The sequence below is a fragment of the Delphinus delphis genome, chromosome 6 (genome assembly GCF_949987515.2).
Source record: "Delphinus delphis chromosome 6, mDelDel1.2, whole genome shotgun sequence".
Lineage (NCBI taxonomy): Eukaryota > Metazoa > Chordata > Mammalia > Artiodactyla > Delphinidae > Delphinus > Delphinus delphis.
In genome coordinates this window covers 33575925-33602842 of record NC_082688.1, presented here as the reverse complement: position 1 = coordinate 33602842, position 26918 = coordinate 33575925, and the positions used below count along the sequence as shown (strand labels likewise).

Sequence of the window (26918 nt, the reverse complement as noted above, 5' to 3'; positions counted from 1 at the left end):
CCTGAATCTGCCTGTGGTTCACCATAGTTCAAGTATCCCAAATTGTAATTCCTCTGGTTAGTCCCGAATAAACCTGCTTTTGCTGGTAAAATAACTAGCTATTATATTATTAAAAATGCCAATGTTAACTCTGGAAATCAGATACTCCTTCTTACCTAGGGTTTGCTGTTTTGGTTTTTGGTTTTGACTGTTGTAGGCTGCCTCTGTGCCCAGGATCAGCCTGAGGTATAAACTTAAGCTCCTCTTAGGTCTTTTCTGAGGCTTTCCCTGGGCATGCGTGGTCACTTTCTAATTTCCCCCATATTTGTGGCGGTTTTGGAATGTAGAGTTAATACCTGGCTCGCAAAAGGGGAAAAAGGGGGGGCTTCTGTGGTGGCGCAGTGGTTGAGAATCTGCCTGCCAATGCAGGGCACACGGGTTCGAGCCCTGGTCTGGGAAGATCCCACATGCCGCGGAGCAACTAGGCCCGTCAGCCACAATTACTGAGCCTGCGCATCTGGAGCCTGTGCTCCGCAACAAGAGAGGCCACGATAGTGAGAGGCCCGCGCGCTGCGATGAAGAGTGGCCCCCGCTTGCTGCAACTAGAGAAAGCCCTCGCACAGAAACAAAGACCCAACCCAGCCATAAATAAATAAATAAATAAAATTTTTTAAAAAAAAGAGAGAAAGGCTGGCTTTATTAAAAAAAAAAAAAAAAGACAAAAGGGGAAAAAGGGAAATACAAAGAGGGGGAAGGCCTTTAAACCCCCTGGCAGTTACTTTAGGGGGTGGGGGCTTGCAGTGGCTGCCTGCCTCTTCCCCTCACCTCTGTGATCAGAAGCGGCAGTCAGCAGAGCACAGATCCCTGATATGTGGAAGACAGCTCATGAAGGGCACGGTCCAGAGGGAGAGCAGTCAGGTCATGAGGAGAGAGTTGAGCCAGTGGTGAGGTGGTGAGAGGACTGGAAGGGTGGCTGGGGACAGAGAGGGCCAGAACAGGGCTCCCGTGCCTCACCTTCATCAGGAGGGCCTTCTCCTTCTCAGCCACCTTTCTCCAGATCCTTGTGACCTGGTGGATCTCGGAGTTGAGAAAGCGGTTCTGGGTCCGGTATGCTTCCATGTCATCCTGGAGAAGAGAGCAAAACATTTAATGAGCTGAACCAGAAACATCTCCCTGGTCCTCACTCTCAGATGAGCTGCCAACACCTTCTTCCTTTAGAAATTTCCAATAATGGCAGCAGAAAAGGAAGTCTGAAAGAAAAAAAATAATAGTGATAGCCCCCTTCTCTAATCTTGATGCCAGCATGACATGGTGGAGAGAGCATTAAGCCTGGACTTCAAGTCCTGGCTTTGACTTCCTGGCTGGGAGGCCTCACTGAATCAATCTGACCCTCTCCTTCCTCATCTGTAAAAGGAGCAAATACCAACTACCCCACTTGGCAGCCGACTAAGTGAGGTAACGTGCACACTAAATACAAGGACCAAAACAGAGAAAACGTTCAAGTAGTGTTTGTTTTTTAAATAAAAATATTTTGTCATATATTGGTGATCATACTGAACAATTTTGGGTGAAAATTTTTTACTTAGTGTCACTTTGTAAATACTTTTCTATGTTGCTACAGAAGCTTCCCAATGATAATTTTTAATGTCTGATGACTATTCTATTAGGTGAGTTTACCATAACTTAGACATAATCCTTCTCCTGTTGCTTTTTTAGTTTGAGCCCTGAGTGTTTTTGTTTGGTTCTTTTTTGGGGGGCTGTGCCATGTGACATGCGGGCTCTTAGTTCCCTGATTGAACCCATGCTCCCTGCAGTGGAAGCGTGGAGTCTTAACCACTGGACCACCATGGAAGTCCCTGGTTTGTTTCTATTATGAATAAAGCTGTAATGTTTATATCTGAGCCTAGAGTTTTCCTTTTGCAAGCTGTTCAGGGGAGGCAGTATGATCTTCCTGCTGGGGCATGCAAGGAGAAGCTGGCCATGCACTGGGGAGGGTCAAGCAGGAACCTGAAAGGAGTAGCCGCAGCTGCAGCTATGGTTCTCAATCTTTATTCTGATTGGATGGACACTGTGGGAACAATGGACAACACATGCTCACAGTGATACCTAGCAATTCCAGGGCATTTACGAATGGAAACTCAATCCCTTTCTCTCTCACTCAAGAAAATGTACTGGCCTGTAGATGAGCATGAGAGACTATTGCGGGTACAACTTCGGATAGGCCCTGATTTATCAGGAAATTAAGAACAGCACGCCTCACCCATGGCACTTCAATATCAGGGATGGGTCACTTGTGTACAGCTCATAGGCCGTGCTGACCCTCTTCATTCTGGCCAAGATCCCTCCCAGCTCAGAAGCTCCAATTCATGTCCAGGGGCTCTCCAAGGCTTTGGATGTGTCGCACAGGGCACCCTGCTTGCAGCCCGGACAAGGAGGGCAGGTAAAAGCGCCCCTCAGAGCAGCCGTGGGCCTGGGTGGGGTGGCATCTGGGCAGTGCCTTCCCGTTCACTCATTGCCCTACCTCGAGTGTTCTTGGCTCAGAACTGTAGGGAGGAAAAAGAGGAGCTCCGAGATGAGAAAAGCCACGTGACTGTCACCAGTGAGGCAAAGGAGGAAAACATAACTGGAGAAAGGGGACAGGGAGAAGAGAGTTTGCCCTCCTGCTTTCACAGGGACCAGGGACCTGGGAATCATCTTTGGGAAATGCCGTGTGGACGAGCCCTTGTGCTAGTGGGGAAGGCAGTGGATTGGACGTGGGGACACCTGGGGTCAGGCTGTAACCCTGCTGCTTGTACTGTGCGACCTTGGACCAGTCCTTTCCTCTCTCCAGGACTTGGCCGACCGTGCCAGAAAATGAGGGGGCAGACTAGATCTCTGAGTCTTTCCGGCTCTGATATTCAAGAAGTCAGTGATTCTGTCCTCACACTGACAGTTTCAACAAGGGGGCATTTCCTTAAAGCTGAGTGTCCTTAACCACAAGGGCAAGTAGGAAATGTGAACATGTTCTGTCCCAAAACTTAAAAACAGTGGAGTTTTGATGGGTCTTCTATTTTTTTCTAGATCAGAGACCTAAAGGCTAAAAAATAAGGGAGTCTAGTACATGCAACTCCTATCAGAAAACACCTCCAAGGTGTCAGCTGCAGGACTGATAGCTTTCTAACAACCTCTGAGGAGCAGCCGTAAACGTAAGCATGGTTGATGTGAATTGTACCCAGAATCTCTTCGTATCTGGGCTCACTGATAAATTAAATTCCTGAACATGCAAACTCAGGGGCACGCTCAGTCATTTAGGTGAGTCCATACTTCCGGGCAACTCTCTGAGACGGTCTGGAGGCACCCAGCGAGGCACTTTGACCCCCATGCTGCTCTACTGGGACTTCAACAGTGGATTCCAGCAGGATGGGCACAGAAAGAAGACACTTAGCAGGATAGAGCAGGGTAGGAAAGCAATCTCATGGAAGCAATTTTCACTGCTGTGTGAGGGACTCACAGCTTTCTGACAACCTAGCTTCATCTGCATTTGAAAGGTTTTGTTTTCATTTTGCACTCAAAAGAATCTCTGATTTTAGACAAAATAAGGGAGAAGGTTCAGAGACTGGTTATATGCTTTTTCATGCTGAAAGAAAGGGAAGGGAATCTGGATTTCATGTCATCTTCCTTTCCCCTTCTAACAACTCTGTTTGTAGGACTGGTTAGGCCATGTTATATAAAGGTGAGATAACTTGCCCAAGTCATACAGCTAGCAAGAGGCAGTCTGCCTGACTTCAGAGCTTGGGGAGTGGCCACTATACCACACTGCCCACTGGTCTCTCAAAAGCTCCCGGATTTCTCTCTTTCTTCCTTTCCCCCTCTTACCCCGTCTGACAGCAGTTCTTTGATACAGCGGCACAGGATTTCCGTGGTAATCCGATGTATACTCTTGTGGCTGTGGGTGCGAGGGCTGGGGAAGGACTGACTGGGGCTATGTGGCTGCCTGTAGGGACGGTGGGTTCTAGGCGCACCTATCCCCAGCTCCTGTCACCACCCTCCAGAGAGGAGGCCGCAGCCCGTGGCAGGTATCACACTTAAAATAAAGTTCCTGCCCCCTGTGTTGCAACTGGTCCCTGCGGGATGGGGTGGCCTTTCCCGGGTGAAAGCCACACCCTGGGCAAGGGTGAGGCCGGGATGATGGTGGTGGCTGGAAGGGCCACAGAGGCTGGAAGGCAGCAGAGCAGACAAGACTAGTCAGAGAGGTGAGCTGCAACCCAGTTCCAGTCCCCCCACTTCCTCTGCACACGGTCCTGGGCAAGTTACTTCACCTTTCTCAGCCCTGGCATTCTCATCTGTAAAGTGGGGAGCACATAAGCAGCTACCTCACCAGGCTGGTGCGAGGACTAAGTGAAGTGATGAAAGTAAAGCACTTAGGACAGTGCCTACCACACGGTAAACAATCTGTAAGTAGGAGTAGCGATTACTGTCATTATCACGAGCAAGTTACAGCCAGCCACAGGTCACTACTCATGTGTAGGACCACTGGGGAGGGCTGCTGGGCACCTCGGGGGCTCCTGAGAGCATCAGCGTGGCGCTAAAGGAGGCTGAGCAGGCCAGGCTCCAGAGCGCTTAGGAGTTCTGACTCCATCTTGGGCTCTTTCATCTCTACTTTGATGATTTAGAGATACCTTCACTTTTCAGCCTAGGATGTCATGAAAAGGTCAAATTGCATTGGGCCTACTGGTTAAGAACGTGAGGAAGCGTGTAGCAACATTTCTATCAATGTCTGTTTCAGATGTGAATACTCCAGTATTAAGGGTCATCCCAGCTCTGTCCAGAAAAGCCTTGGGGTCAAGAGCAGTGCCTTCCCCCAAGGCCCCAGGGCCTGGAGGGAGGGGTCCCTACCTTCAGGTGCTCCATCTTTTCCTGTTGGCTCAGGAGGTCCCTGTCAGCTGCATCTGGGGGTGCAGGGGGCTGGTTGGGGGGATGCATGAAGTCCTGGGTGACCTTCTCAGAGAGTTTCTGGATGACCTCCTGCTTAGCCTGGTTCTTGTCCAGGAGCAGCTGCACGTGCTGCCGCAGCTCCTGCACCTCCTGCTCCCGCAGGCTCGCCGTCTGCACCAGGCTCTCCCGCTCCTGTTCCAGGGCCTCCACCCGCCTGCCCAGCTCCGCGATCTGCCGCACTTTGTGGCGCACCAGCTCCAGCCGGTCCTTGTCCTCGGCTGCTGCCAGGTACGCACTGGACACCCTCTTCTCCTGCTGGGCAGCCTCCAGCGCCTTGTGCAGGATCTTCACCAGTTCCTGCAGGGGAAAGGGAAGAGCCCGGTGAGCTCGGGGAAGGCCTATTACGTGCCAGAGGTGAGGCAGAGGCTGTCATCAGTTCTCCTAAGAGCCCTGAGAGGTGGCGGGCAACATCCCCTAGGGCATCACTGACCAGCACCCACATTCTCTTTTTCTACTCAGAAGAGTTTTAGTTGGACACATGGTTCCCCAGCAAAGGACTACATTTCCCAGCCAAGCTCATAGCTCGGTGTGGCCAAGTGACTACTGTGCCCAAATGGGATATGAGAAATGCTGTGGGCAGCTTCTGGGTCATGCCTTCCAAACCACTGCGCACGTGCTCCCCTGGCCCAGTTCCCTTTCCTCCTGGCTGGGAAACGGCAGGAACCGGAGCAGCCAGGCTGGGCTCACAAGCAAAAGTTGCAAGTTGAGGATGGTACAGTCGCCCCACCAACTCGGAGCTGCACACTTCACTCTGGATTCTTCAATGTCAGAGAGAAATAAACTTCCAATTTGTTTTAGGCCACAGTACTTTGAGGCTTCTGCCCATTCCCCAACTAATATGTCTGTTTCAGAAATGAACAAAGTGAGGCCCAGCAGAGTGGAATTTAACTCCAAATCATCCAGACACTGAGCATCCTGTGCTCGGTCAGTAATGAAAGCAGGGGTGGCAGCGGCATGGCACGTGGGCGTGGCTCTTCCTTCTCACCCCTGAGGCAGACATCACTCATCAACCTCAGCACTCTTTCCCGGTGAAGCCTAGCTGAGGCCTCAGAATCCTTCTGAACATGGCATTCAAGCAGTCACTACCAATCGAGCTGAGGTGGCATTAGAGAAAACAAACTGGCAATCCTCACGCCTCGCCACACACCCAGGGCCCACGCCTCAGCCCATCCAACAATGCCTGCAAGGCAGGTGCCAAGAAGCACCTGGGAGTTCAGAAGCAACGGCTTCGATTTATTCCTTGGCAGGGGCAGCCGATTCATGTGGAAATTCAAGGTGTGGCTCCCTGTGCCTTCAAGCTTCCAACCTCCCCAGCATTCAGGGACCTGTCCTGCTCCAAAGCAGGGATGTGAATTCATTCAGGACCAGGATCAGCATATCAGAAGCCAGACAGCCCAGCAGCCAGTCCCACGTGAACCTGAACCGCAGACCCGGCAGTTAGGGCCTTTAGCTCACACTGCTGTGCTCCAGGCCAGTCTCATGTGGAAAAGCGTGGTTTCCTGGGGACACATTAACTGTATGCATGCCAAAGTGTTTAAATAAATGATTGGCTGGATAGGCTGAGAACAATTCCATTTTGGAGAACTGCCCAAAATCATGACTTCATTTCAGAAGCTAACAATAAGACCAAATTAGCATACACCTTCCGAAACCTTGGTACTAGTGACTGTCCCTTCTCTGGTTCTCTCTCTTCTATCCATCCATCTAACCTTTATCAAGCACTCACTCAGTGCCAGCCCCTGGGACCCAGAGAGGCGCCAGTCACAGTTCCCACACTCAAGGACCACGAAGGCTGGTAGGAGCAAAGGTGAACCACTGTCACGGAATGATTTACCGTGAGAGGGGGAAGCAAGGGTGTTTGTGGGGACTCAGGGCAGCAGGCGATGACTTCTGCCTGGGGCGGAGGCCGGGGAAGACCAGTACATTCCACAGAAAGGCAGAGCAGTTTAAACTGATCCTGAAGAATGAGGAGGGCCAGTGAGGTCAAGCAGCAGGTGGGAGACAAGGGCAGAAAGTGGGAGCTGAGTGTTGGGAGGGCTTTCCAGACGAGGCTGAGCCAACAGCTTGAGCAAAGCCTCAATGGGATGAAGGAACAGGTACGGAGCTGTGGGTCCTGGGTGTGGCAGGAAGGTGGGGAGGGGCAGGTGGCTGCAAACCGAACTGGCACGTCAGGGATTTAGAAGTCAGCTTCCCAAGGCGGTACTGACCCAGATCAACATTCCTGTGGCTGCAGGATAACTGAGAAGCCTAGACCATTTTCTGAGTCAGCTGAGATTTGGAGATTACCTGGGGTAACTGCCTGGTGAAATAACCAGTACGTGCCACTGCTCAGACTTGCCCTAGCCTCAGAATCAGGGGGGTATCTGTCTGCCAACTTTGGGAGAGTCAACTCTGAAGCCCATTTCACTACATCAGCTGTCTCTCCCTTCCCACATCTGGCTCTTCAAATCCAAGACCAGCCCGGGAGGCTGTCCTCCCACCCCAGGACCCCTGCACCAGAATAAGACAGGAAGAAAGGAACCCGGGAGAGGGATGGAGCCAGAGCAGGAAGTGTAAAGTGAGGAGTGGGAATGGATCATGGATTCGGAAAAGCTGGAGGCTGGATGGCCCTGGGAGACCACCTGGTTCAGTCACCCCGCTCTCACGCAGGGAGACTGAAGCTCAAGAAAGGACAAGAGAGGACTAAAGGAACCTGGTGGATCCCCATGACTGGGAAAACTGCAGCTAGAACAGAAGGCTCCCAACTCCAATCCTAAGACCCTTCACTTCTTCATGATGTGCAGTTAACGGATTCTGCATCGAAATGCTTCTTTCAATTTCTTTAAAAATGGGAATAACCCATGTTCATAGCAGCATTATTCACAAGACCCAAGAGGTGGAAACAACCCAAGTGTCTGTCGATGGTGAATGGATAAACAAAATGTGGCATACAATGGAATATTACTCAGTCTTAAAAAGGAAGGAAATCCCATCACATGTTAAAACATGGATGAACATTGAGGACCTTATGCTAGGTGAATTAAGCCAGTCACAAAAATGCACATATACATCAAATAGAAATAATGAAAACGAAAAGAAAACTTGAATATCCCATTTTGAGGCTGCTTTCGTCCTTACAATGTGATGACGCCTCTCCAGGTCAGTCATTATCAAGCAACACTATCATTTGCAACAGTTCAAGAGTATTCCTTGTATGGAGCACAAAGTTCCCTTCATCCCACCTCCTAGGATGGACATCTGGGTTGTTTTCCAATTCCCAGTCATAAGCAATGCCTTAGGACCAAGTCTTGAAGTAGAAGAGCTGATCAAGTGACACTTTTAATACTTCTTAATTGAATCATTGTTTGGTCGATCTTAGATTTTGACAACTGTTAATAAGTTGTCATTTTAGTAAACATTTTAAAAGCCAATAAATCATTTATCTTATTAAAGTGTGGATACCTTCATTGCTCACTAGAATCAAGGTGGGTGAGTCCAACAGTGCTTGTGGAAAGAGCACTGGACTGGAAGTGCCCTGGACATGACGGCCTCTGACCCCTAAGGGGCTCGGTGCCAGCTGGGAACAGGTGAAAGAGCACTGGCTTGGGAGTTACAGAGGCCTCGGTTCCCATTCCAGATCCACTAATGCGGGTGTTTCAGAAAACTGAACCTCAGCTTTCTCGTATGTAAAATGGAGATGATGGTCCTACTCCACCAAGAGTCACTGAAAGGGTGAGAGAGAAACTGTGACAAGTGTGCCTCCCCAAGCACGGGGGCCCTCTCACCCCCTCTCCCTCTAAGGCCCGTACCCCTCCCCAGGGCCTGTACCCTGAAGTCCCCGGCTGGGGCCCTAGGGAAGGGAGAGGCGGCACCTTGCTCTGATCAAGTTTCCTCACTGAATTATATACCTTCACCAAGTAATCCTGAGTGAGCTAACCTGGCCCCTGGCAGGGCCCGGGGGAGGGGTTCACCATTCCTGGCAGCCAACATCCCCACAAACAACAGCCCTCCATCTGTCGGAGCAGACAGCCTTCAGGTTGGGTGCAACGCTGCCGACTCTGAAAGCCTGAGTCACCAGGCCAAGCTGCCATCTGGTGCCGTCTCCCAGAGTCCAAATCTCTTGGGGGGCCAGCGCTGCAGGGGACTGGGATGGATAATGGCTTAAGGGGTATTGGAATCACAGGGAGTGCATTCATTTTTTCTGAGGAGCAGTCACGGTGCTTGTGTCCGATACTGGGCTACACTGCGAGAGCATGGAGGAGACGGCTGGGCTGTGAGGGGTCCTGGACCTGGGGAAGGAGACCAGTGCCTACGTCCTGGCTCTTCCAGCTGCGTGACCTCGGACTAGTCAGCCACCTTCTCTGAGCCCCTTGAACGCGGTGCAGTGAAGAGGGCAGAAGCTCTGGAGGCAGGCAGACCAGAGCCTGAACCCTGACTCAGCGCCCAGGAGGTCATGGGCACGCAGAACCTCTCAGAACTCCAGTCTGTCAGGAAAAGGAGAGGATAACTGGTGTAAAGAGGAGAGACAGTGTGTGGAAGGCACCAGCCAGCACAGTACTGGGGCCACACTTCATACCAGCAGTTACTTGTGTTCAATCCAGTGGGTGAGGTCCCCAAGGGCAGGGGTTTGGCCCAGTGTACCTCAGTGCCCTCCATAGCATCCAACAGAGTTTGAGATACAAATTCTTAAAAATCACTAAAGCTATTGGCAGTGCCTGCCTGGCTGGCTGAGCCAGGATGAGACCCCCAGTTCCCATGTCCCCTTGCAGCCTGAGGCACCTTCCCACTGAAGAGACACAGGAGGGCATCGTGCAGACATGGGCCCAGGAAGTCCAGGGGACTGTTTCCCCAGCTGAGGTATTACATTTAAAAGGTCTCAGATGGAGAGCTGCTCTCTGACCAGCATTTCTGAGTGCCTGGGGTACCAATGGGCACCCCAAGATTGTGCCAGACTCCTTTGTGTTACCTCTAGGTCAAGAGTCAGTCTCTTTCTCTCCTCCTCACTGGTTTTGGTATTTGGGTTGAACATGAAACCCCACAGTTGGTCTGGCTGGGGTCCCCCTTCTAAATGTGGAATAAAGGTAAGGACGGCCTCCTCCCATCACTGCTATACCCACAAGCACATCTCCCAGAGCCCCTCGGGGAGGGAGGGGGGTGCTTTTACCCCTCGTAAGGCGGGAAGGAATCAACAAGGAGAGCAGGGAATGCCACAGTCACAGCCAAAATAATCAAAGCCTGCATGTTTGGGGCAGCTGCTGGGTGCCAGGCACCCAGCTTTATGAATCTGGGCACAGGCCTCTTCAGAAAACATGATTATAAGTCCATATAAAGAGGAGGAGGGAATTCCCTGGAGGTCCAGTGGTTAGAACGCTGCGCTTCTACTGCAGGGGGCGTGGGTTGGATCCCTGGTCAGGGAACTAAGATCCTGTGTGCCGGGGCGGTGCGGCCATCTGGGAGATGGGTCAGAGAGCACACTATCCACTCATTTCGTGAGTCAAAAGCTAAACCCCAAGACTTGATCTCCTCCCCACTATCTGCCCCAGGACAGGGTTGAGGTCTGCTGGAAAGTGAATTAGTAAAAAAGTCCAGATTCTTTAATGTTGGAACAACTTCCTCCTGACATTTTCACTCTGACTGTAGGGGAGTTGTCAACATCCTGGGCAGCCCGTACTAATCTCCAAGAGCGGAATGAAATCTAGGTCTCCCGGGGCCTCTCCACTTCATTTCACAATTCCTAATGCCTTAGAAGGAAAGGCCGAGTCACGGGAGGCTGCCCACATTTCCTAGAAAGTAGGGGAAGAAGCACGGGAACGACAAGTGGTGTTTACATTCTACATGGCTCTTCCTTTCCAGGTCGGGTTTGGGACTGAAGCTGTACTGATACAGGGATCAGGAAGCTGCTACAGCTCAGCTTAATGCCCTCAGCTCTCAGGAGCGGCCAGCAGCCTCATGACAGGAACGCAAAGGTGACGGAGGAAAAGAGTGATGGCTGGGCTGCTAAGTGGCATCAGAGGAGACTTCACATGCTGTAAGGATACATTTGGGTGCTATAAGCCTGCAAGGGCAGGGCTGTGTCTTTTCTCACTGTTTGTTCCCCAGCACCTAGAACACTGCATGCCTGTAACAGGCCCTCAATAAAAGCTTTGTGAATAAACAAATGAATTGAGAACACATGAATGATTGAGCTTCCTCCTTTGAGGACTCTAATCACCAGCTGCTTCATTAAATGTAACCCCTGAGCTGCCAGGAATGAAGCCTCTGCTGGTTCCTGTAATAACTGTTTAGGGGCAAGAAAGGCAGAGAAGGGGCAAAACTAGGTAGGGAGAGCATTTTTCTGGACTGTGTCCTCTAAAAACAGAGCAGAAAGGAAAAGAAATGTACAAAGGGGAGAATATTTAGAAGTATACCCCTTACTTCCCCAGGAGCAAGACCAGAAATAAAGCAGACAGAGATGTAGAGTAGCCAAAGCTCAAGCAAGAGAGCTGAGGCCTTCCTCTCAGAGGAAAAGGAGCCTGGGCCCTCAGTGGGTACCATCACTAGAGTACCACAGGCACCACGCTCAGGAGTTTTGGTAACAACTGTGCTGGCTTAGTCACTTTTATTGTGCTAAAGAGAGCCTACTGGGCTTCCCTGGTGGCGCAGTGGTTGAGAGTCCGCCTGCCGATGCAGGGGACATGGGTTCGTGCCCCGGTCTGGGAAGATCCCACATGCTGCGGAGCTGCTGGGCCCATGAGCCATGGCCGCTGAGCCTGAGCGTCCAGAGCCTGTGCTCCACAACGGGAGAGGCCACAACAGTGAGAGGCCCGCGTACCGCAAAACAAACAAACAAATAAAAAAAAAAAAGAGAGCCTACTGCCCATGCTGCATCCCCCATTGCCTCCCCGCCATGTGACCCTTACTACTTCATGAGGTCACCCCTGGATGTGAACTTGATTTACTCTCTGAGTTGTGGGATTTTTGAGTGATTTTAATGTCTGTGTATATATGTGATCTGTTACCTACAATGACCATGTAGCTCTTTCTTTCTTAACTGCTATAATTAACTTCTCTCTCTATGAAGCCTAAATCTTCCTCCCTGTCACTGTCCTCTGTTGGGCCTGGCTCAGCCTGGTTTCTCTGTCCTGTACCCAGTTACCAGCTGCCAGATCAAAGATCCCCCAGTTCCTTCGGTGGCCCCTCCGAGGACCCTGCATGCAGATTACCCTCCTCCAAACACTGTGTCTTCGGGTGTGGGGTCAGATCATGCACAGTCTCCCAGGAGAGATCCGAGAGACCTGCCCTTGGTGGCCTTCTGTCCCATAGCTCAAGTGACAGTATGTCCCTGACTGATCAACAGCACAGCATTTCCAGCCACCTGCAGTTTGGCAGTTAAGGACCACAGGCTGGCTAACGCATCACATCTAGCTTGTCCAGGGGCTCCAGGCCCAGAGGGGTCCACTGGAGCCTGGGGTGTCTCTGGGGCCAGAGCTCACCTTCTGAGCCTTTAGCTCCTTGGTGAGCATCAGAACCTGCTGCTCCAAGGCCAGCACTTTCTCCTGGGCGGTTCGGTTCCGTGTGAGTCCTTCGGTGAAGAGCGGGAAGGTGTTGCTCTGGCGCTTGGCTTTCTGAATGAGATTGGCGGTCAGAGAGGACTTGGGTGTAGGCTTTGGAGAATCCGCTGGATCTTTTCCTGCTCAAGAGGAGGAACACAGAGGTTGTGATCAGTGGCTTCAGCAGTTCTCAAACTTGGGCTTGCTGCAGAAGCACCTGGAAGGCTTGGTAAAATGCAGATTGGGGGGACTTCCCTGGTGGCGCAGTGGTTAAGAATCTGCCTGCTAATGCAGGGGACACGGGTTCGAGCCCTGGTCCAGGAAGATCCCACACGCCACGGAGCAACTAAGCCCATGCGCCACAACTACTGAGCCTGCGTGCCACAACTACCAAAGCCCACACACCTAGAGCCTATGCTCCGCAACAAGAGAAGCCACCGCAATGAGAAGCCCTCACACCGCAATGAAGAGTAGCTCCTGTTCGCCGCAATTAGAGAAAGCCCGCGTGCAGCAATGAAGACCCAATGCAGCCAAAAATAAAATAAATATATAAATACATAAATTTATTTTAAAAAATATTTTTAAAAAGTGCAGTTTGGGGACCCTACTCCCAGAGCTTTCCATTCCATAGGCCTGGGGCACAGCTTGAGAATTTGTATTTTTAAATGTTCCTAGGTGATGCTGATACAGCTTGTGCAGGGATCATACTCTGAGAACCACTGGACTATATAAACACTGTTTACACTGTGCCGGGTCATCCAGCCCATCCTCTACCCTCTGTTCCCTATTCCCTCTGTTCCCTACCCTCCAATCTCAACCTGCATGGGTTACCTCCTACTGCCCCGCTAGTGTTTGCCAGGTGGCCATCTCCTCAGGCACGGGCCCAGGCAGGATGTATTTTTTCTTATTTCAGGATCTGACCTCCAGGCTCTGGGCGATTTTCAAGGCACACAGATCTGTCCATTGACAGGAGCACAAAATATCTGTACTCTGCATACTTGCCCCAGTGAGTAATGTAAACTCTCATTTGATTCTAATTACAAGCTAAATTAGGAGACATATCTCCCACAGCTGAATGTCTCAAGGCTGTATCCTTTTATTTCCAGCAGAGCCTGGGTCAGCAACCAATAGCCCACAGACCAAATCGGGAGGCCTGCTTTTGTAAATAAAGTTTTATTGGAATACAGCCATGCCCATTTATTTGTGCATTGTCTGTACTGCTTTCACTCCACAAAGGCAGAGTTGAGTACTTGCAACAGAGACTGTATGGCCCACAATGCCTCAAATATTTACTATCTGGCCCTTTACAGAAAATGTTTGTTGACTGGTGCTAAATTTTCTTTCTTTCTTTTTTTTTTTTAAATAAATTTATTTATTTATTTATTTTTGGCTGCGTTGGGTCTTCGTTGCTGTGCACGGGCTTCCTCTAGTTGAGGCGAGCGGTGGCTACTCTTCGTTGTGGTGCACGAACTTCTCATTGCGGTGGCTTCTCTTATTGCGGAGCACAGGCTCTAGGCGCACAGGCTTCAGTAGTTGTGGCATGCGGGCTCAGCAGTTGTGGCTCGCGGGCTCTAGAGCACAGGCTCAGTAGTTGTGGCGCATGGGCTTAGTTGCTCCACGGCATGTGGGATCTTCCCGGACCAGGGTTCGAACCCATGTCCCCTGTATTGGTAGGTGGATTCTTAACCACTGCGCCACCAGGGAAGTCCCTAAATTTTATTCTTAAATCCAATGTTAGAGAATCACTCACCCAGACCGCCTTGTCCTGCCCTACCCTCAGCCTGTGCTTTAGGGCTCTGCCATCAGCCTGCATCAAGGGACATGTAATGGCCTGATTATATGGTCAAGAGACTGAGAATTTTGATCACAGGGCACATACACATTATGTCCGTTATGAGGCCCCAAGATAAATTCTTCTTAGCTCTCAGGGCCAGCTTTGCTTCTTTTAAGATATGTGTTTATAGTCTTATGGACACCGGAAGTAACCTAACCACTTGCATTTCCCTCTTTGCCTTGGCTGCTGAGAAGCTCAGAGCCACATTTGCTGCCCACCTTTGGTACACCGCAGGATTTTTTCTTGAGCCTATCTAAATTTTCTAACTCAAATTACTCATTTATCTTCCCCCTGATATACACTGTAGTAAGTCATACCCAGTTCTTTTGGGACTATGATATTAAAAATAAGGATGTGGTATGAGATCCCAGGGGAGGGGACAGGCAGGGCTTGCAGGACAAGCTGAATGACTTAGCAACTTTCTTCTGGGGACCAGGCCAAGAGCCAACCAAATAGTATTGAGCAGACAAAAAACTACTCTAGTAGGTGACAGGAACCAGAAACTCCTTGGCCTTGTTGAGTACAAGAACAGAACGGTCTTGTTCCAGGCTTAAAAGAAATCTGGTCGAGCCAGGTACAAAGCAGCCTGCAGAGCTCAGAGGAATGCAATGCTTCTTTTTCTTTCCTGCCACAGGATCTAAGAGGGCAGGGAGGCTCCCTGGAGCCCTGCAGGCTACTGTACACCAACCCTGAGGGCAGGCAGGGTAGGATCACTGTGCCCATCTTATAGTTGGGAAAAACAGAGGCCTAAGACAGTGGTTTTCAATCAGCACCCTAGGATTTCATGGGATCGCCTCAAGGGCTGGCTGGGAAGGGAAGAGGGTGGGGTGGGAGGGGCTGAGGGGGAGCCTGGACTCCCAACCCTGCCTCAACTCTGCTTTTATTTGCTTTGTGTATCAGATTTTGTTTATGGGGACAAGGTTTCATGGCAATAAAGAGGTTGTTTGCAAAGTCACTGACTCAGAAAAGAGGCTTCAGGCAGGAATATGGGGCCAGACTGTTTGGTCTGAATCCTATTCTGTTACTCACTGTGCAGCTGTGAGCGAGTCACTCCTCACATCCGTTCCCAGTTCCCTCAGTTATTAAATGAGGAGAACAGTATTTCCGCTCAGGTTGTTGTAAAGACTAAACAGGTTAATGCACATAAAGCGCTTCGTGCATGTGGATGAAACTTGAAAAGATTCTGCTGAGTAAAAGACACCAATCACAGAAGACTACATATTGTAGATTCCATTTATATGCAATGTCCAGAACAGGCAAATCTACAGAGGCAGAAAGTAGATTAGTGGTTGCCCAGAGGTGGAGACTGGGACTGATGGCTGAGGGGTATGGGGTTTCTTCTGGGGGTAATACAAATGTTTTAAATTTGATTATGGTGATGGTTGCACAACTCTGTGAAGATACTGAAAGCCACTGAATTATATGTTTCAAAGGAGTGAATTGTATGGTATGTGAATTATATCAGAATGAAACTGTTACCAAAAAAAAAAAAAAAAAGGCTTAGAGTAGCCCTGGCACAAAGTACCTGCTACATGTAAGTGCTAGTTCTATTATTATTATTGATTAGATACAGTACTGATCTTCTCTTGGGCTATTCATCGTGATCTGTGGGGCCTCATCAGGCACTGCTCCAAAGCGGTGCTTTTTCTACAGTAATTTGTACACAGCTCAGGGGTCCTCTCTACCATAAGACCCCTCAGTGCTGCCTTAGCCAGTTTTCTCCCAACTGTTTCTACATAGTTAAAACATGTTTTAAGGGCATTTATGCTAATTTCAAAGATGTCAAACACCCCTGATGGGTCCTAATATTTTGTAAAAGAAATAAAGTGCCATGTCACAGAGGGGATGAATACCTTGAGGTCATTTGTTCTGCTTCTTCAGGTAGATCTGATTTTAATCATCCCAGAAAAGCATTTTTATATCCTTTCCTTATAAATTTTTTTTAAAAAAGGAAGAAAGAAAAAGCAACAGATATTTTCCCTTATTACTTCAAGAATCATTGCTTGGTGTTTCAGTTTGGGAAGATGAAAAGCGTTCTGGAAATGGATGGTAGTGATGGTTACACAAGAACGTGAATGTACCTAATGTCACTGAATTATACACTTAAAATTGGTTAAAGTGGTAAATTTTGTTATGTATTTTTACCACAAGTTAAAAAAAAAAAAGGAAAGAAAGAAAGAAAGGAGGGAGGGAGGAAGGAAAGAAAGAAAGAGAGAAAGAGAGAAAGAAAGAAAGAATGAATCATTACTACCAAACCCATGGAAGCCCAGGAGGAGTGACCTGGAGAGTTGAATCTTTGACACACAAAAGCACGGATGTTTGTTTACGGGGAGGAGAGAGGGCACCCACTTAGTCTCTGAAGGCAGCTCAGACCCAGGCAGAGGCTCACCTGGGGCGCTGAGGTCAGGAGGCGAGGGCTGCTCCTCCCTCTGAGGCTCCTCGCTCAGTGAAGAATCTTCTCCTGAGGGTCTGTGGCCTGTTCCTTGGGTCTGCTTGTTGCCCCGGATGTTGTACATTGTGTTTCTGAAAGGAAAATAGAGGATCATGGGGCTGACAGCCCTGCTATCTTGCCCACTACCCTTCCTGCTGCCACTGCTGGCGCTCAGGCTGCATCTCCACCCCAGTCATGACTTGATCAGTCTGCCTGACTGCAGGCACCCTGCAGGAGGCAACCCATCTGAGCCTCTCCCATCACCCTTACCCTTCTCCTTTCCATTTTCATCATGCAGATCACCTTTGATACGCAGTATTCCTTGTAAACAATACAAGCTTGACTCCTCTGCCTCCAACCCCACTGCTAGAATATAAGCTCCATGAGGGCAGGGGCATTTGTCTGCTTTATTCACTGAAATGGATTTGCCAAACTAACTTTCCCAAAACCTTCACCTGGTCTTATAACCACCTGGCTTAAAAATCACCAGTGGCTCCCTACTTCTGCTGAGAAAAGTTCCAAACACCTCCTGGCCTCTTGCTCCCCTTGCTTTCTTTCCCTGCTCAGACCTGTTCTCTCTGTAGCCTTCACTGATCACCTCACAGCCTCCAAGGAGCTTACTGCACTTCATGCATGGGTCACTCTTTGACCAAGTACTTGTCTAGACTGAGTAGTGGTGTCTTTTCTTCAAGAACTGAGCACTAACCTACCTGCATGCCTACTGGCACCTGGCACTGGGTCACATGTGCCCAGCGTACAGACTCAATAGATGTTTGTTTTGCAGGAAGGAACTAGGTAGCCCCAAAGGCTAGCCTGGCACCACAGGCCACAGAGAAGTTCATGAGTTGGATGAAAAGGCAGTTCAATTGAGTTTGTTTTCTCTTTGCAAAGGTATAAAAGTCGACATATTCCAAAACTAATAACAAGGAAGAAAAAATGACTAAAGAGTTCACTAGGTCAGTGTTTTTCAAACTGCAGGATGTGAGCCATTGGTAGACTGTAAAATCAGTTTAGTATCACGACCAGCACTTAAAAAAATGGAATAGAAAATATCAGAATGCGCCCCACTTAGAAAGGATTAAAATTTTGTGAATTACATATATGTGTATTGAGCCATATAGTAAGATGTATTTCTTACTGGTCAACAGTTTGAAAAACACTTCAGGAGGAGGTCAATTATCTAAAGGGCAGCAATAGCATGGCCAGAAAACAAAAGGCTGAAAAAGTCTGTAGACTTGTGATGGAGTCCTGGCTTTGCGCTATCATCCCTCCATGTGATGTATACGTCTAGCAATATGGTGGACAAAATATCTGAAAAACCCTTGTTCCACAAACATCTACCTAGATGCTAGATAAATGCAAAACATATTTCAAAAGTATTTAGTTGAATTCTCAGAAAAGGAAGGGAAAATCCCTAGGGACTAAACACAAAAAAGGAGTTGAAACTCAAGTGGGAAGTAAAGAGGAAGATGCATATATAGATTAAATTACTTTTCAACAAATATTTACCCCTTCCCCTCCACCTCCGCAGGAGCAGAGTACATCCCCCTCCTCCTTTTGATTTTGGGCACAGCCATGTGATTTGCTTTGGCCAAAGGGATGTTGGCAGATATAATGTAAATATAGGCTTAAAATGTGCTTGCATGTAGGGCTTGCCCTCTTGAGGAACATGCCTCATAGCTGCTGGTCCATGGAATGTGAGAAATATGTTGAGGAAACCTAGATCTTCCCAACGGCTTGGAGCCAAGACCAGGTGAACCTAGCCTGTATCACGTGAACCCAGATGTGCAGGAAATGAATGTTTATTATTATATGACACTGAATTTTGAAGTGTTTGTTTGCAGCATTATTATTGTGAAAGTTGGCGAGGACATGAGTTTGTCCAGGGATCAACTGCTTTATTTAAATTGAAATATAACTGACATGTAATATTATATTAGTTTCAAATGTACAACATATTGATTTAATACATATACTTACTGCAAAAGGATCACCACAGTAAGTCTAGCTAACACCTATCACCACCCATAGTTACATTTATTTTTTCTTGTGATCAGAAATAAACTGTTGATACCAGAAACCTAGAACCTTGGTTGCAAAGGAGGAAAGAAAACAAGGTTTTGGACCCATGCAAAGTATGAAGTTAAAACTGAAATTCTTACATAAAGCTGAGATTCATGAAGGTCCATGCCCTCTGTGAAGTTAGAAAAAGAAGCCTGCTGGCAAAATTAATATAAGGAGAGTCTAGGTGAAGGCTCTGGGTGTTCAAAACATTACCTTTGTGTGGTTTTGGTTATCAGGATAATATTGGCCTTATAGAATGAATTAGGAAATGTTCTTTCCTCTTTTTTTGTGGGGAGTGGTAGTACAGTTTGTGAAGAATTGGTATCTATTCTTTAATGTTTGGTAGACTTCACCAGTGAAGTTATCTGGTCCTAGGTTTTTGTGTGTGTGCATGTGTGTGTGTTGGTGGGGTGGGGTGTAATTTTTTGATAACTAATTCAATCTCTTTACTTGCTACAGGTCTACTTAGATTTTCTATTTCTTCTTGAGTCAGTTTCAGTAATTTGTCTTTCTAGGAATTTGTCCATTTCATCTAAGTTATCTAATTTATTAGCATAGAATTGTTCATGGTATTCCCTTATAAACCTTTTTATTTCTGTAAGGTTGGTAGTAACGTCCCCTCTCTTGTTCCTGATTTTAGTCACTTGAGTCTGCTTTCTTTTCCTGGTCTTTCTAGATAAATGTTTGTCAACTTTGTTAATCTTTTCAAAGAACTATCATTTGATCTTAAACTTGTTTTTAAAACAAAATGCAGTTTTTTGGTATAGTTGGGTCTCGAATAGGAAAAGAGTGAGATTGTACTTCAATGGAGAGTACAGATGACTGATGGAAGGTAAAAATTAATCAATTAAATTTAGAACAGAGAAGAAATTAGAACTCAGCACTCCTAACACCTGACCTTAAATAAGGAGCCCTGACTCCTTGGGCTAGTCATTTCCTCTTCTTAGTTCTTACTTTACCCATCTAAAAATAAAAGGGTGGTGGTCATATTAATATGAATGATGACCATGAGAGGCACTATTTACTGAGTATCACTCTGTGCTGCGTCTTTCTGAGCCCCATTACATGGATCTCACACACCATAGGCCACATGATTTGGCAAGGACCCTGGGGCACATCCCTATGGCCAGGGGCACTGGCTGGGTGGGGTGACCATCACTGTTGCCCATACTTCCCCTTGTCCAGGGGCTGCAGCCTCCCCAATGTGTCTAGGGCCTCACAAGCAGTCACCCCTGGGGTGTGGGAAGGCATAGAAACCCCAATTTCAGGGCAACAAAGATCATTCTAAGCCCTAGCACACGTCTCCTCTGAGGATGGGCAGCTCACTAACTACTGTCACAGCCCAGGTGGCCATTACCCAGCCAAACTACTGTGCTTGGAAGAGGCATCTCCATTTCATAAACGTATTGACTTTGCCTGGAGCAGTTCATGGATCATCTTCTGTGGAGGTTTAGCTCTAGGTCTGAAAGGCCTGGTCAGCATGGGAGTAGTGGTCACAAGGACTTGTTCTGGAAGGATAGATAACCTTGGGCAGGACATTTATCCTCTCTGAGCCTGGATTTTCCCATCTGCAATGGGATGAGGAACATATCCACAACAAACAATGACTGGGGCCTTGCATGGGCCAGGTCTAAGATAAACCCTAGGAGTTCAACTCATCTAATCTTCACCCACATGCATTTAACTCTTTTACTCCTCACAACAGCCCAATGAAGTAAGCACTACTATAACCTCCACTGCACAGTGAGAACTTTGATTTGGAAAGGACAGGTAACCAAAGCCACAGAATGAGTAAATGGTGGGGCTGAGCAATAGACTTGGATGTCTAATCCATGGTCTGAGAACTTAACCATTAGATACCACTTCACAGGTTTGTCCAGACATCTTGTTGAGAGTGTAAAGCACCTAGCACAGTGTCCTTCCTCGAGTATGACCTGGGCTCATGGCAGACCCAAGAGCAAGCACCAAGACCCGCCAGGGAAAGGGGGTGCAGGAGACAAGGGCAACCCTGGTCTTTCTGGGGCTGTCAGCAGCCAGGGCACTTGGAAAACCGTCTCACATTTTCTGTGGTTTATGACACATAACTGACTGATCCTCGGAAACTTCCTTCCTTTCTTGGTCTCTGCAGGTTCTCGGTTCTGCTTCTGTTGTTGGGTGGCCATCATTAGGCACGAACCTGGCTTAATCTTGGTGAGAACGCCCTGGACACACACTGGCTGGGTGGCTGGCCTTCTCAGATCCCCTGTCCCCACAGCAGGCTCCCCATGTACCCAGTGCCCTCCAGCTCCTCCCATGGGAAGATCCCCTGCAGGGCGCCGTCCTTGTCCTCTCACCCTGGGGGGCTCAACCAGGTCCCATACCCGCCAAGTCTCTCTCTCTGGCTCAGATCTCTCTCCTGAGTTCTAGGCCTTTCCATCCAAATGTCTGTGGGGTAGTTCCATCTCTAGCCAGCAGACCCTAAAGGACACTCATCATATTTTCCCTAAAACCTGCTTCTCTCCTGAGAACGGCATCACTCCCCTGCTAGTTACCCAAGCAAATTCAAACACTGAGGCCGACAGAGAGAAATGATTCGCTTGAGTCACACGAGGCGGGGGCTCTAATCTAAGTTCAGGGAGCAATCTATTCTGCTTTCTAAGAGGTCCCAGTTTGTCTGAAGTCCACACAGAAAATAACCACCCAAACAGGATCAGCGTTAGGTACAGTCTGAATTCCCAAAAGCTTCCATCCCTTCAATTAGAGCCACAATAGTAGCAGCAGAATAATATTTAAGTGCTTACTGATCCCCAAGCACAGTTCTAAAGCAGTTTACATGTATTAACCCATTTATAACCCCCCTGCCCCACCCCAAACACACACACACTAATCTTGTAAGGCAAATACTGTTGTATTTACATGTACGAATAATTTAAGTGAAGCAGAGAGAAATCAAACAACTTGCCAAGGGCAGAAGAGCCCATGACTGGTGGAGCCAGGATACAAATGCAAGCAGTTTGGCCCCAAAGCTCAGGCCATAGTGCTATCTTCTTATGAACTATTTAAAACAAAGCCTGCCGGTGGGAAATATAAATTGTATATATCACACATTATGAGATGAAAAAGAAGCTAAGATGTAATCGACATACAGTAAATTACACATGTGAAAAGTGAATAATTTGATGCATTTGACATATGTAGACATTTGTGAAGCCACCACTCCATTACATTGAATATGATCTCAATTATGCATATATGTATATAGAAAATGTGAGGAAAGTGATGCTAAGAACGCTTGTCTGGGTGAAAGGACTATGGGTAATTTTAAATTTATACCTTTCTAGATGTTTCTAACTTCCTACAAAGAATGTGTACTACTTTAAAAATCAGAACAAATGTAGTATTTTAAAGTGATGATGTAATGAATTGAAAATAAAGCCCCTAACCCCCAACCCAAGTCCACCTCCCTGCAGAGGAGTCACACCGGATCACTGTAAGCTCCAAAGAAGGTGCTGCCTGCAGCCTGGCAGGCCCCTCAGCTCCATCGCACTTACTGTATTTCAGTTCCCAGGTGCTTGAGGGAGATATTCTGAAGGGCCAAGGGCATAGCAGGGACCGGCTGCAAGGCAGCTGCCATGCCCACAAGGCCAGTGGGAGTTTTCACGGGACACAGGAACTCCTCTAGCTCCGCCTCCTCTTGCTCTGGGGAACAAAGAAAAGGAAAATCATTCACGCTGGGGCTGGGGTCCGGTCACTGCACTTAGAAAGACTAGACAGGGTGGAGACTGGAGAGGTGGGGCAGCCGTCTCCAGACAGCTAATCCAGGGCCTGCCAGCTTGCTCAGGGCTCCAGGAATGTCTTTCTGGGGAAGGTTTCACAGGGGCCCTGGGTCCAGGAGGGTGAAGGCTTGCTGCGAGAAGGGCTTCAGAAGAGAAGCCTACACCACAGCTTCCTGTGTCTTCCTGCAGCGTCCTCAGGAGACTGGCGCCTGGTCATTGTGGCGCAACCATGCCCACAGCAGGGGCTGGCCCAGAAGAGGCCCGCTGAGTGTGCTGAACCAAAGCCATTCTTCTGATAACCTGGTTCTTCTGATTTCCGGACACTCAGGAATTCTGTCTTTGGGAGGGTTTCTTGTTGCTTCTAGACTGAGGCGGATCCGGCAACCGTGTCAGCTCAGGCTGCAGTTTCCCGCACAGCCAGGGCTGTTGGCTCTCCCGCAGATGGGAGCGGAGGGTGAGTAGAAGTGCAGAAGCAAAAGCAAACAAACCCTTCCCCAAAGAAAGTCCTTACAAGCATAAAACACCCAGAGGGTTCTCTGGGAAAATTACAGATGAGTATCATAAACCATAAAAAGGAGCATTTACTATGACAGTAACAGTGTGCAGGTACACATATAATAATCATATTATTAGGACAGTTCTCACACACTGAACACTCACTATGTACCCGGCATTTTGCTCAGGGCTTTACATTCCTTTCCTCATTAATGATAAAATTCAATGTATTCGCTCACACATTCACTCAACAAATATCCAATGTGCATGGCAGGGTACCAGATACTTGGGACACAGGTGACAAAGACATGGCCCCCACCCTTGAGGGCTAGGGGGCAGAGACTGACAAGGACGCTGTGATTAGAACACAATGTAACCATCTGCAAAAAGTGTTGAGGGCTCACAGACAGTTTAGCAGGCAAAGTCCCGGAAGGCTTCCAAGAGGAGACTGGCAAAAGGAGGAGGTGGCAGTGGAGCTTGGCCATAGAGAGTAAGCAGGAATTCACCAGGCAGAGAAGAGGGGGCAGGGATGCCTCTGGTGCTGCTGAAGTGCACAGCAAGAGGCGGGCACTGGGGGAGCAGGCAGAGGTGAGATGAGGAAGGATGAGGCCTGAGTCTGGTGCTAAAAAGCTGGGACTGGGCCTGGGACATGGAGGGCGGCCACAGAAGCGGGGTGGGGCTCAGGCGCTCATTTGAGAAAGCTGGCTCGGGTTACAGTGAAGAGGTTGGGTCTGAGGTGGCAGGCTGGGACATGGGGACACTGGAGAGGAGACTGCTGTGGTTTTCTAGCTAAGAGTTGAGGCCTGACCCAAGGCAATAGCAGCGAGGGCCTAGATCTGACATGTAGACCAGAGGGTAGACATGGCCAGCCCAGGTGACTGGACTGGCTATCTGAGATCCAGGAAGGGGCAACTAGGTAAATGAAGCCCATTTACTCAGGGAAGGAAAAGTGGGGAGAAGGGTAAGGGCAGATGAGCTCAGTCTGTAAAGCGTCCGGGTACCAGGGTCTAGGAGGTGTCCGGCCACAGGTCCTGCCCTCGCCCATTGGGCTTCCCTGTCAACTGAGGGTGAGGCATGTTAGACACACTGCAGCTCGGTGGGTGGTCTGTCTCAACTGTGAAACCTGCTGGTCACAGTGCTGGCTGCAGCATGGGGGTAGGGGGGTATGAGCTCCCGGTCTCCTCCATGCTGGGATGTTTTAGTATTTGGGATCACGTGGGCCACCTGGTGGGGGTGAAGCTTCTGCCCACGGCAACACTGGGGATAAGATCACGGATCTACTCAACTCACAGCACAAAAGCATTTATGTAAGAAGCAACAACAACAACTGCATTCTCTCATTAACCTTCCTCACAGCAACTCTGTGGAAGTTTCATTTCTTGAGATCTTTCCGTAATTGTCATCATCATAATAGTAACTGACATCTACTGAGCTCTGACAATGTGCAGGCATTGTTCCAACCCTTTAAGGTGTAAGGATTCATTTAATCCTCATAATAACCCTAAGGAGTAGGTATTCTTTATTAACCTCATTTTACAGGGAAGGAAACTGAAGCTCAGAAAGGTTAAGCAACTTGCCTAAGACTGCACAGGATTAGGATCTGAGCCCAGCCAGCCTGGCCTCAGAGCCCATATTCTTGCCCTTGATGCTATACTGTTGCCCTAGCTCATCCTGAGTCACATCCCTGGCTCTCCGCTTCTTTAGCAGAGGGGTCCTCCCACTCACTCCCAAAAGGAGGGTAAAGGCTTGGTCACCAAGAGCCCTGGGTGTGTGGGCAGGAGGCAAGCCCATTGGGTACCTAGCTCGAGGCGCAGGGCGGGCCCATTCCCAGCCAGGGCAGCGTCAGGGACGGCGGGAGGTGCAGGCGGGCTGTTGTGGAACTCCCAGCGCTTCATCTGCAGCTGCTGCAGCCAGTATAGCATCGCTTGCTTGGTGGCGGCCTGAGAAGCACAAGCGTTAGTTGGCAAGGCCCTGTGCCCGCATGGTGGCACTGGGTGTGGGATGCAGGAAGGTCATGGGAGGCTTGGCAACTCTCTCCTTCCCAGAAAAAAAAAAATTGTCACTGCAGGTGACACCTCTGAAACACCACATGCTTCTTGGCAACAGAAGATAATCGGGCTCTGATCTCCCACTCAGAGGTTCCTTAACCTTTCTGGGCCTCAGTTTTCTCATCTGTCCTATGGTGATGATAACACTCATTTCATAGGGTGGTTATGAGGGTGAAATGAAGTAAGGAAAGTAAAGTATACAGCATAGTTCCTGACATGCAGTAGGTGCTCAAAATGTGCTCACTGGATAAAATATTTTGGAGGTGTTAAGAGAGAGGGAGAGAGCTTTGAAATTCTGACCTGGCTGGGGCCCTAGTAGCATCATTATCTCCCTGTGTGACATCTCAGTGTCCTAGCTGACTTTGTGGAATAGGGAGAATCTCTCCTGTTTTGGGGATGATGTGATTGGGGACTGGAAAGCCATATGCACACAACATTGTGGCACCCTCCAGGCAGCCCACATGAGGTATGGTTGAAGCTGGTCGTTAGTCTCCCAGCACTGGATGGTCCACATACCTACTCTCACATCCATTATGTTGCCGGATCCTCCACTGGGGAGGCAGGGCGGGAGTGATCGGCCCCCTCCATAGATGGAGAAACTAAGGCTTTGAGGCCGTCCAGGCAGGTGGTGGCAGAGCTGGTCCCAGAACCCGGGTCTCCCACTTCTAGACCAGAGATTTGTTGTAATTTACGGCTGGGAGATTGTGACTTACATGGAGAAAGCCTAGGATCGGTTGGGCTGCAGAAGCTGGATAGGCGCTGGGAGTGGATGGTGAGCCTCACAGAGCTGCCCACAATCAAGGCCATGTGAGAACGTCAGCAGGCAACCAGGGCAAGCCCCCTTCTCAAGAGGACCACGGTGAGGTGTGCACAAGGCTGGGGGCTCCCTGAAAGAGGCCCTCGGCCTGTCATGGAGATATCATATCAGATAAAATGATGCCCACCATTCTTCTCTTTCTATATACTTTCCCCGAGAGACCTCAGCCCCTCTCAGGGCTTCACCATGACCTTGTGCTGACAAGCTCCAGCCCATACCCGAACAACCCATTTTATTAATTCATTGGACAGGTGTATATTGAGCATGTACTATACGTGTCAGGGACTGTGGAAGGCACTGGTGAGCCCACACACACGGCCCTCCCCTCTTGGAGTCTACTGAGGGCGACATATAACTGTGTATCCTGCGGTTTCCTCATCCTGGGTTCCTTGCTGTCAGTGACTGCCCCAACCAGGCAGTCAGCCAGTTACACAAGCCACCCCTGACCCCTCCCTCACATCCTTAGCCGCCCCCATTTGTCTCCCGCCCCACTGCTACAGCTCTAGCTCGGCCGTCATTCTCTCCTGACCACTTCCTGACGGACTCCTGAACCACAGCCTTGCCTTCTCCTAACTTGTTCTCTACCCAAAAGCCAGATTGACCTTTCTCAATTTTTTCATCTCACAGTGCTTCCTTGCTTAAGGCTCTGACAATTTCCCCACAGCCCATAAGACAAAGTCCAAGCTCCCTGGCCTGCCAAATGCCCTGCCCTCGGACCTCTGCTCTTCCACTCCATCTTGTGGGCCCCTCTATACCCCAGGCTCCTGGGATTTGCCTGGACATTCCAGGCTGTACCATGTTTTCCTATGTTTACTCATGGGGCTTTCTTGGCCTGGAATATCCTTCTCCCTCTTGTCTGCTTGTAGAAAACCGATTTTCTCTTTCAAGCGTCAAGGTGTGGTCGCCCCCTTCCCACCCCACCCCCACTCTGGCCCATGAGGCCCTCTCTGGATAGCCCCACCTACTTAGTGGAACCGACCCTTCCTGTCACAGCACCTTTCTGGTATAGACTT

General features: G+C 49.0%; 1 protein-coding gene across 2 annotated transcripts in view; it reads right to left on the bottom strand.

Annotated features, from left to right (window-relative positions):
• TBC1D2 (TBC1 domain family member 2) overlaps positions 1–26918 on the bottom strand; it is a 42413-nt gene that overhangs the window by 13385 nt on the left and 2110 nt on the right. The window contains exons 2-7 of one of the 2 annotated variants that reach the window (XM_060014450.2): positions 24839–24980; positions 22321–22468; positions 16685–16818; positions 12405–12601; positions 4855–5250; positions 994–1104 (exon numbers count right to left, since the gene is read on the bottom strand). In XM_060014450.2, the coding sequence (XP_059870433.1) occupies positions 994–1104; positions 4855–5250; positions 12405–12601; positions 16685–16818; positions 22321–22468; positions 24839–24980 (1128 nt within the window). The remainder of the gene's footprint in view (positions 1–993; positions 1105–4854; positions 5251–12404; positions 12602–16684; positions 16819–22320; positions 22469–24838; positions 24981–26918) is intronic. The other variant, XM_060014451.1, reaches the window with a different exon arrangement.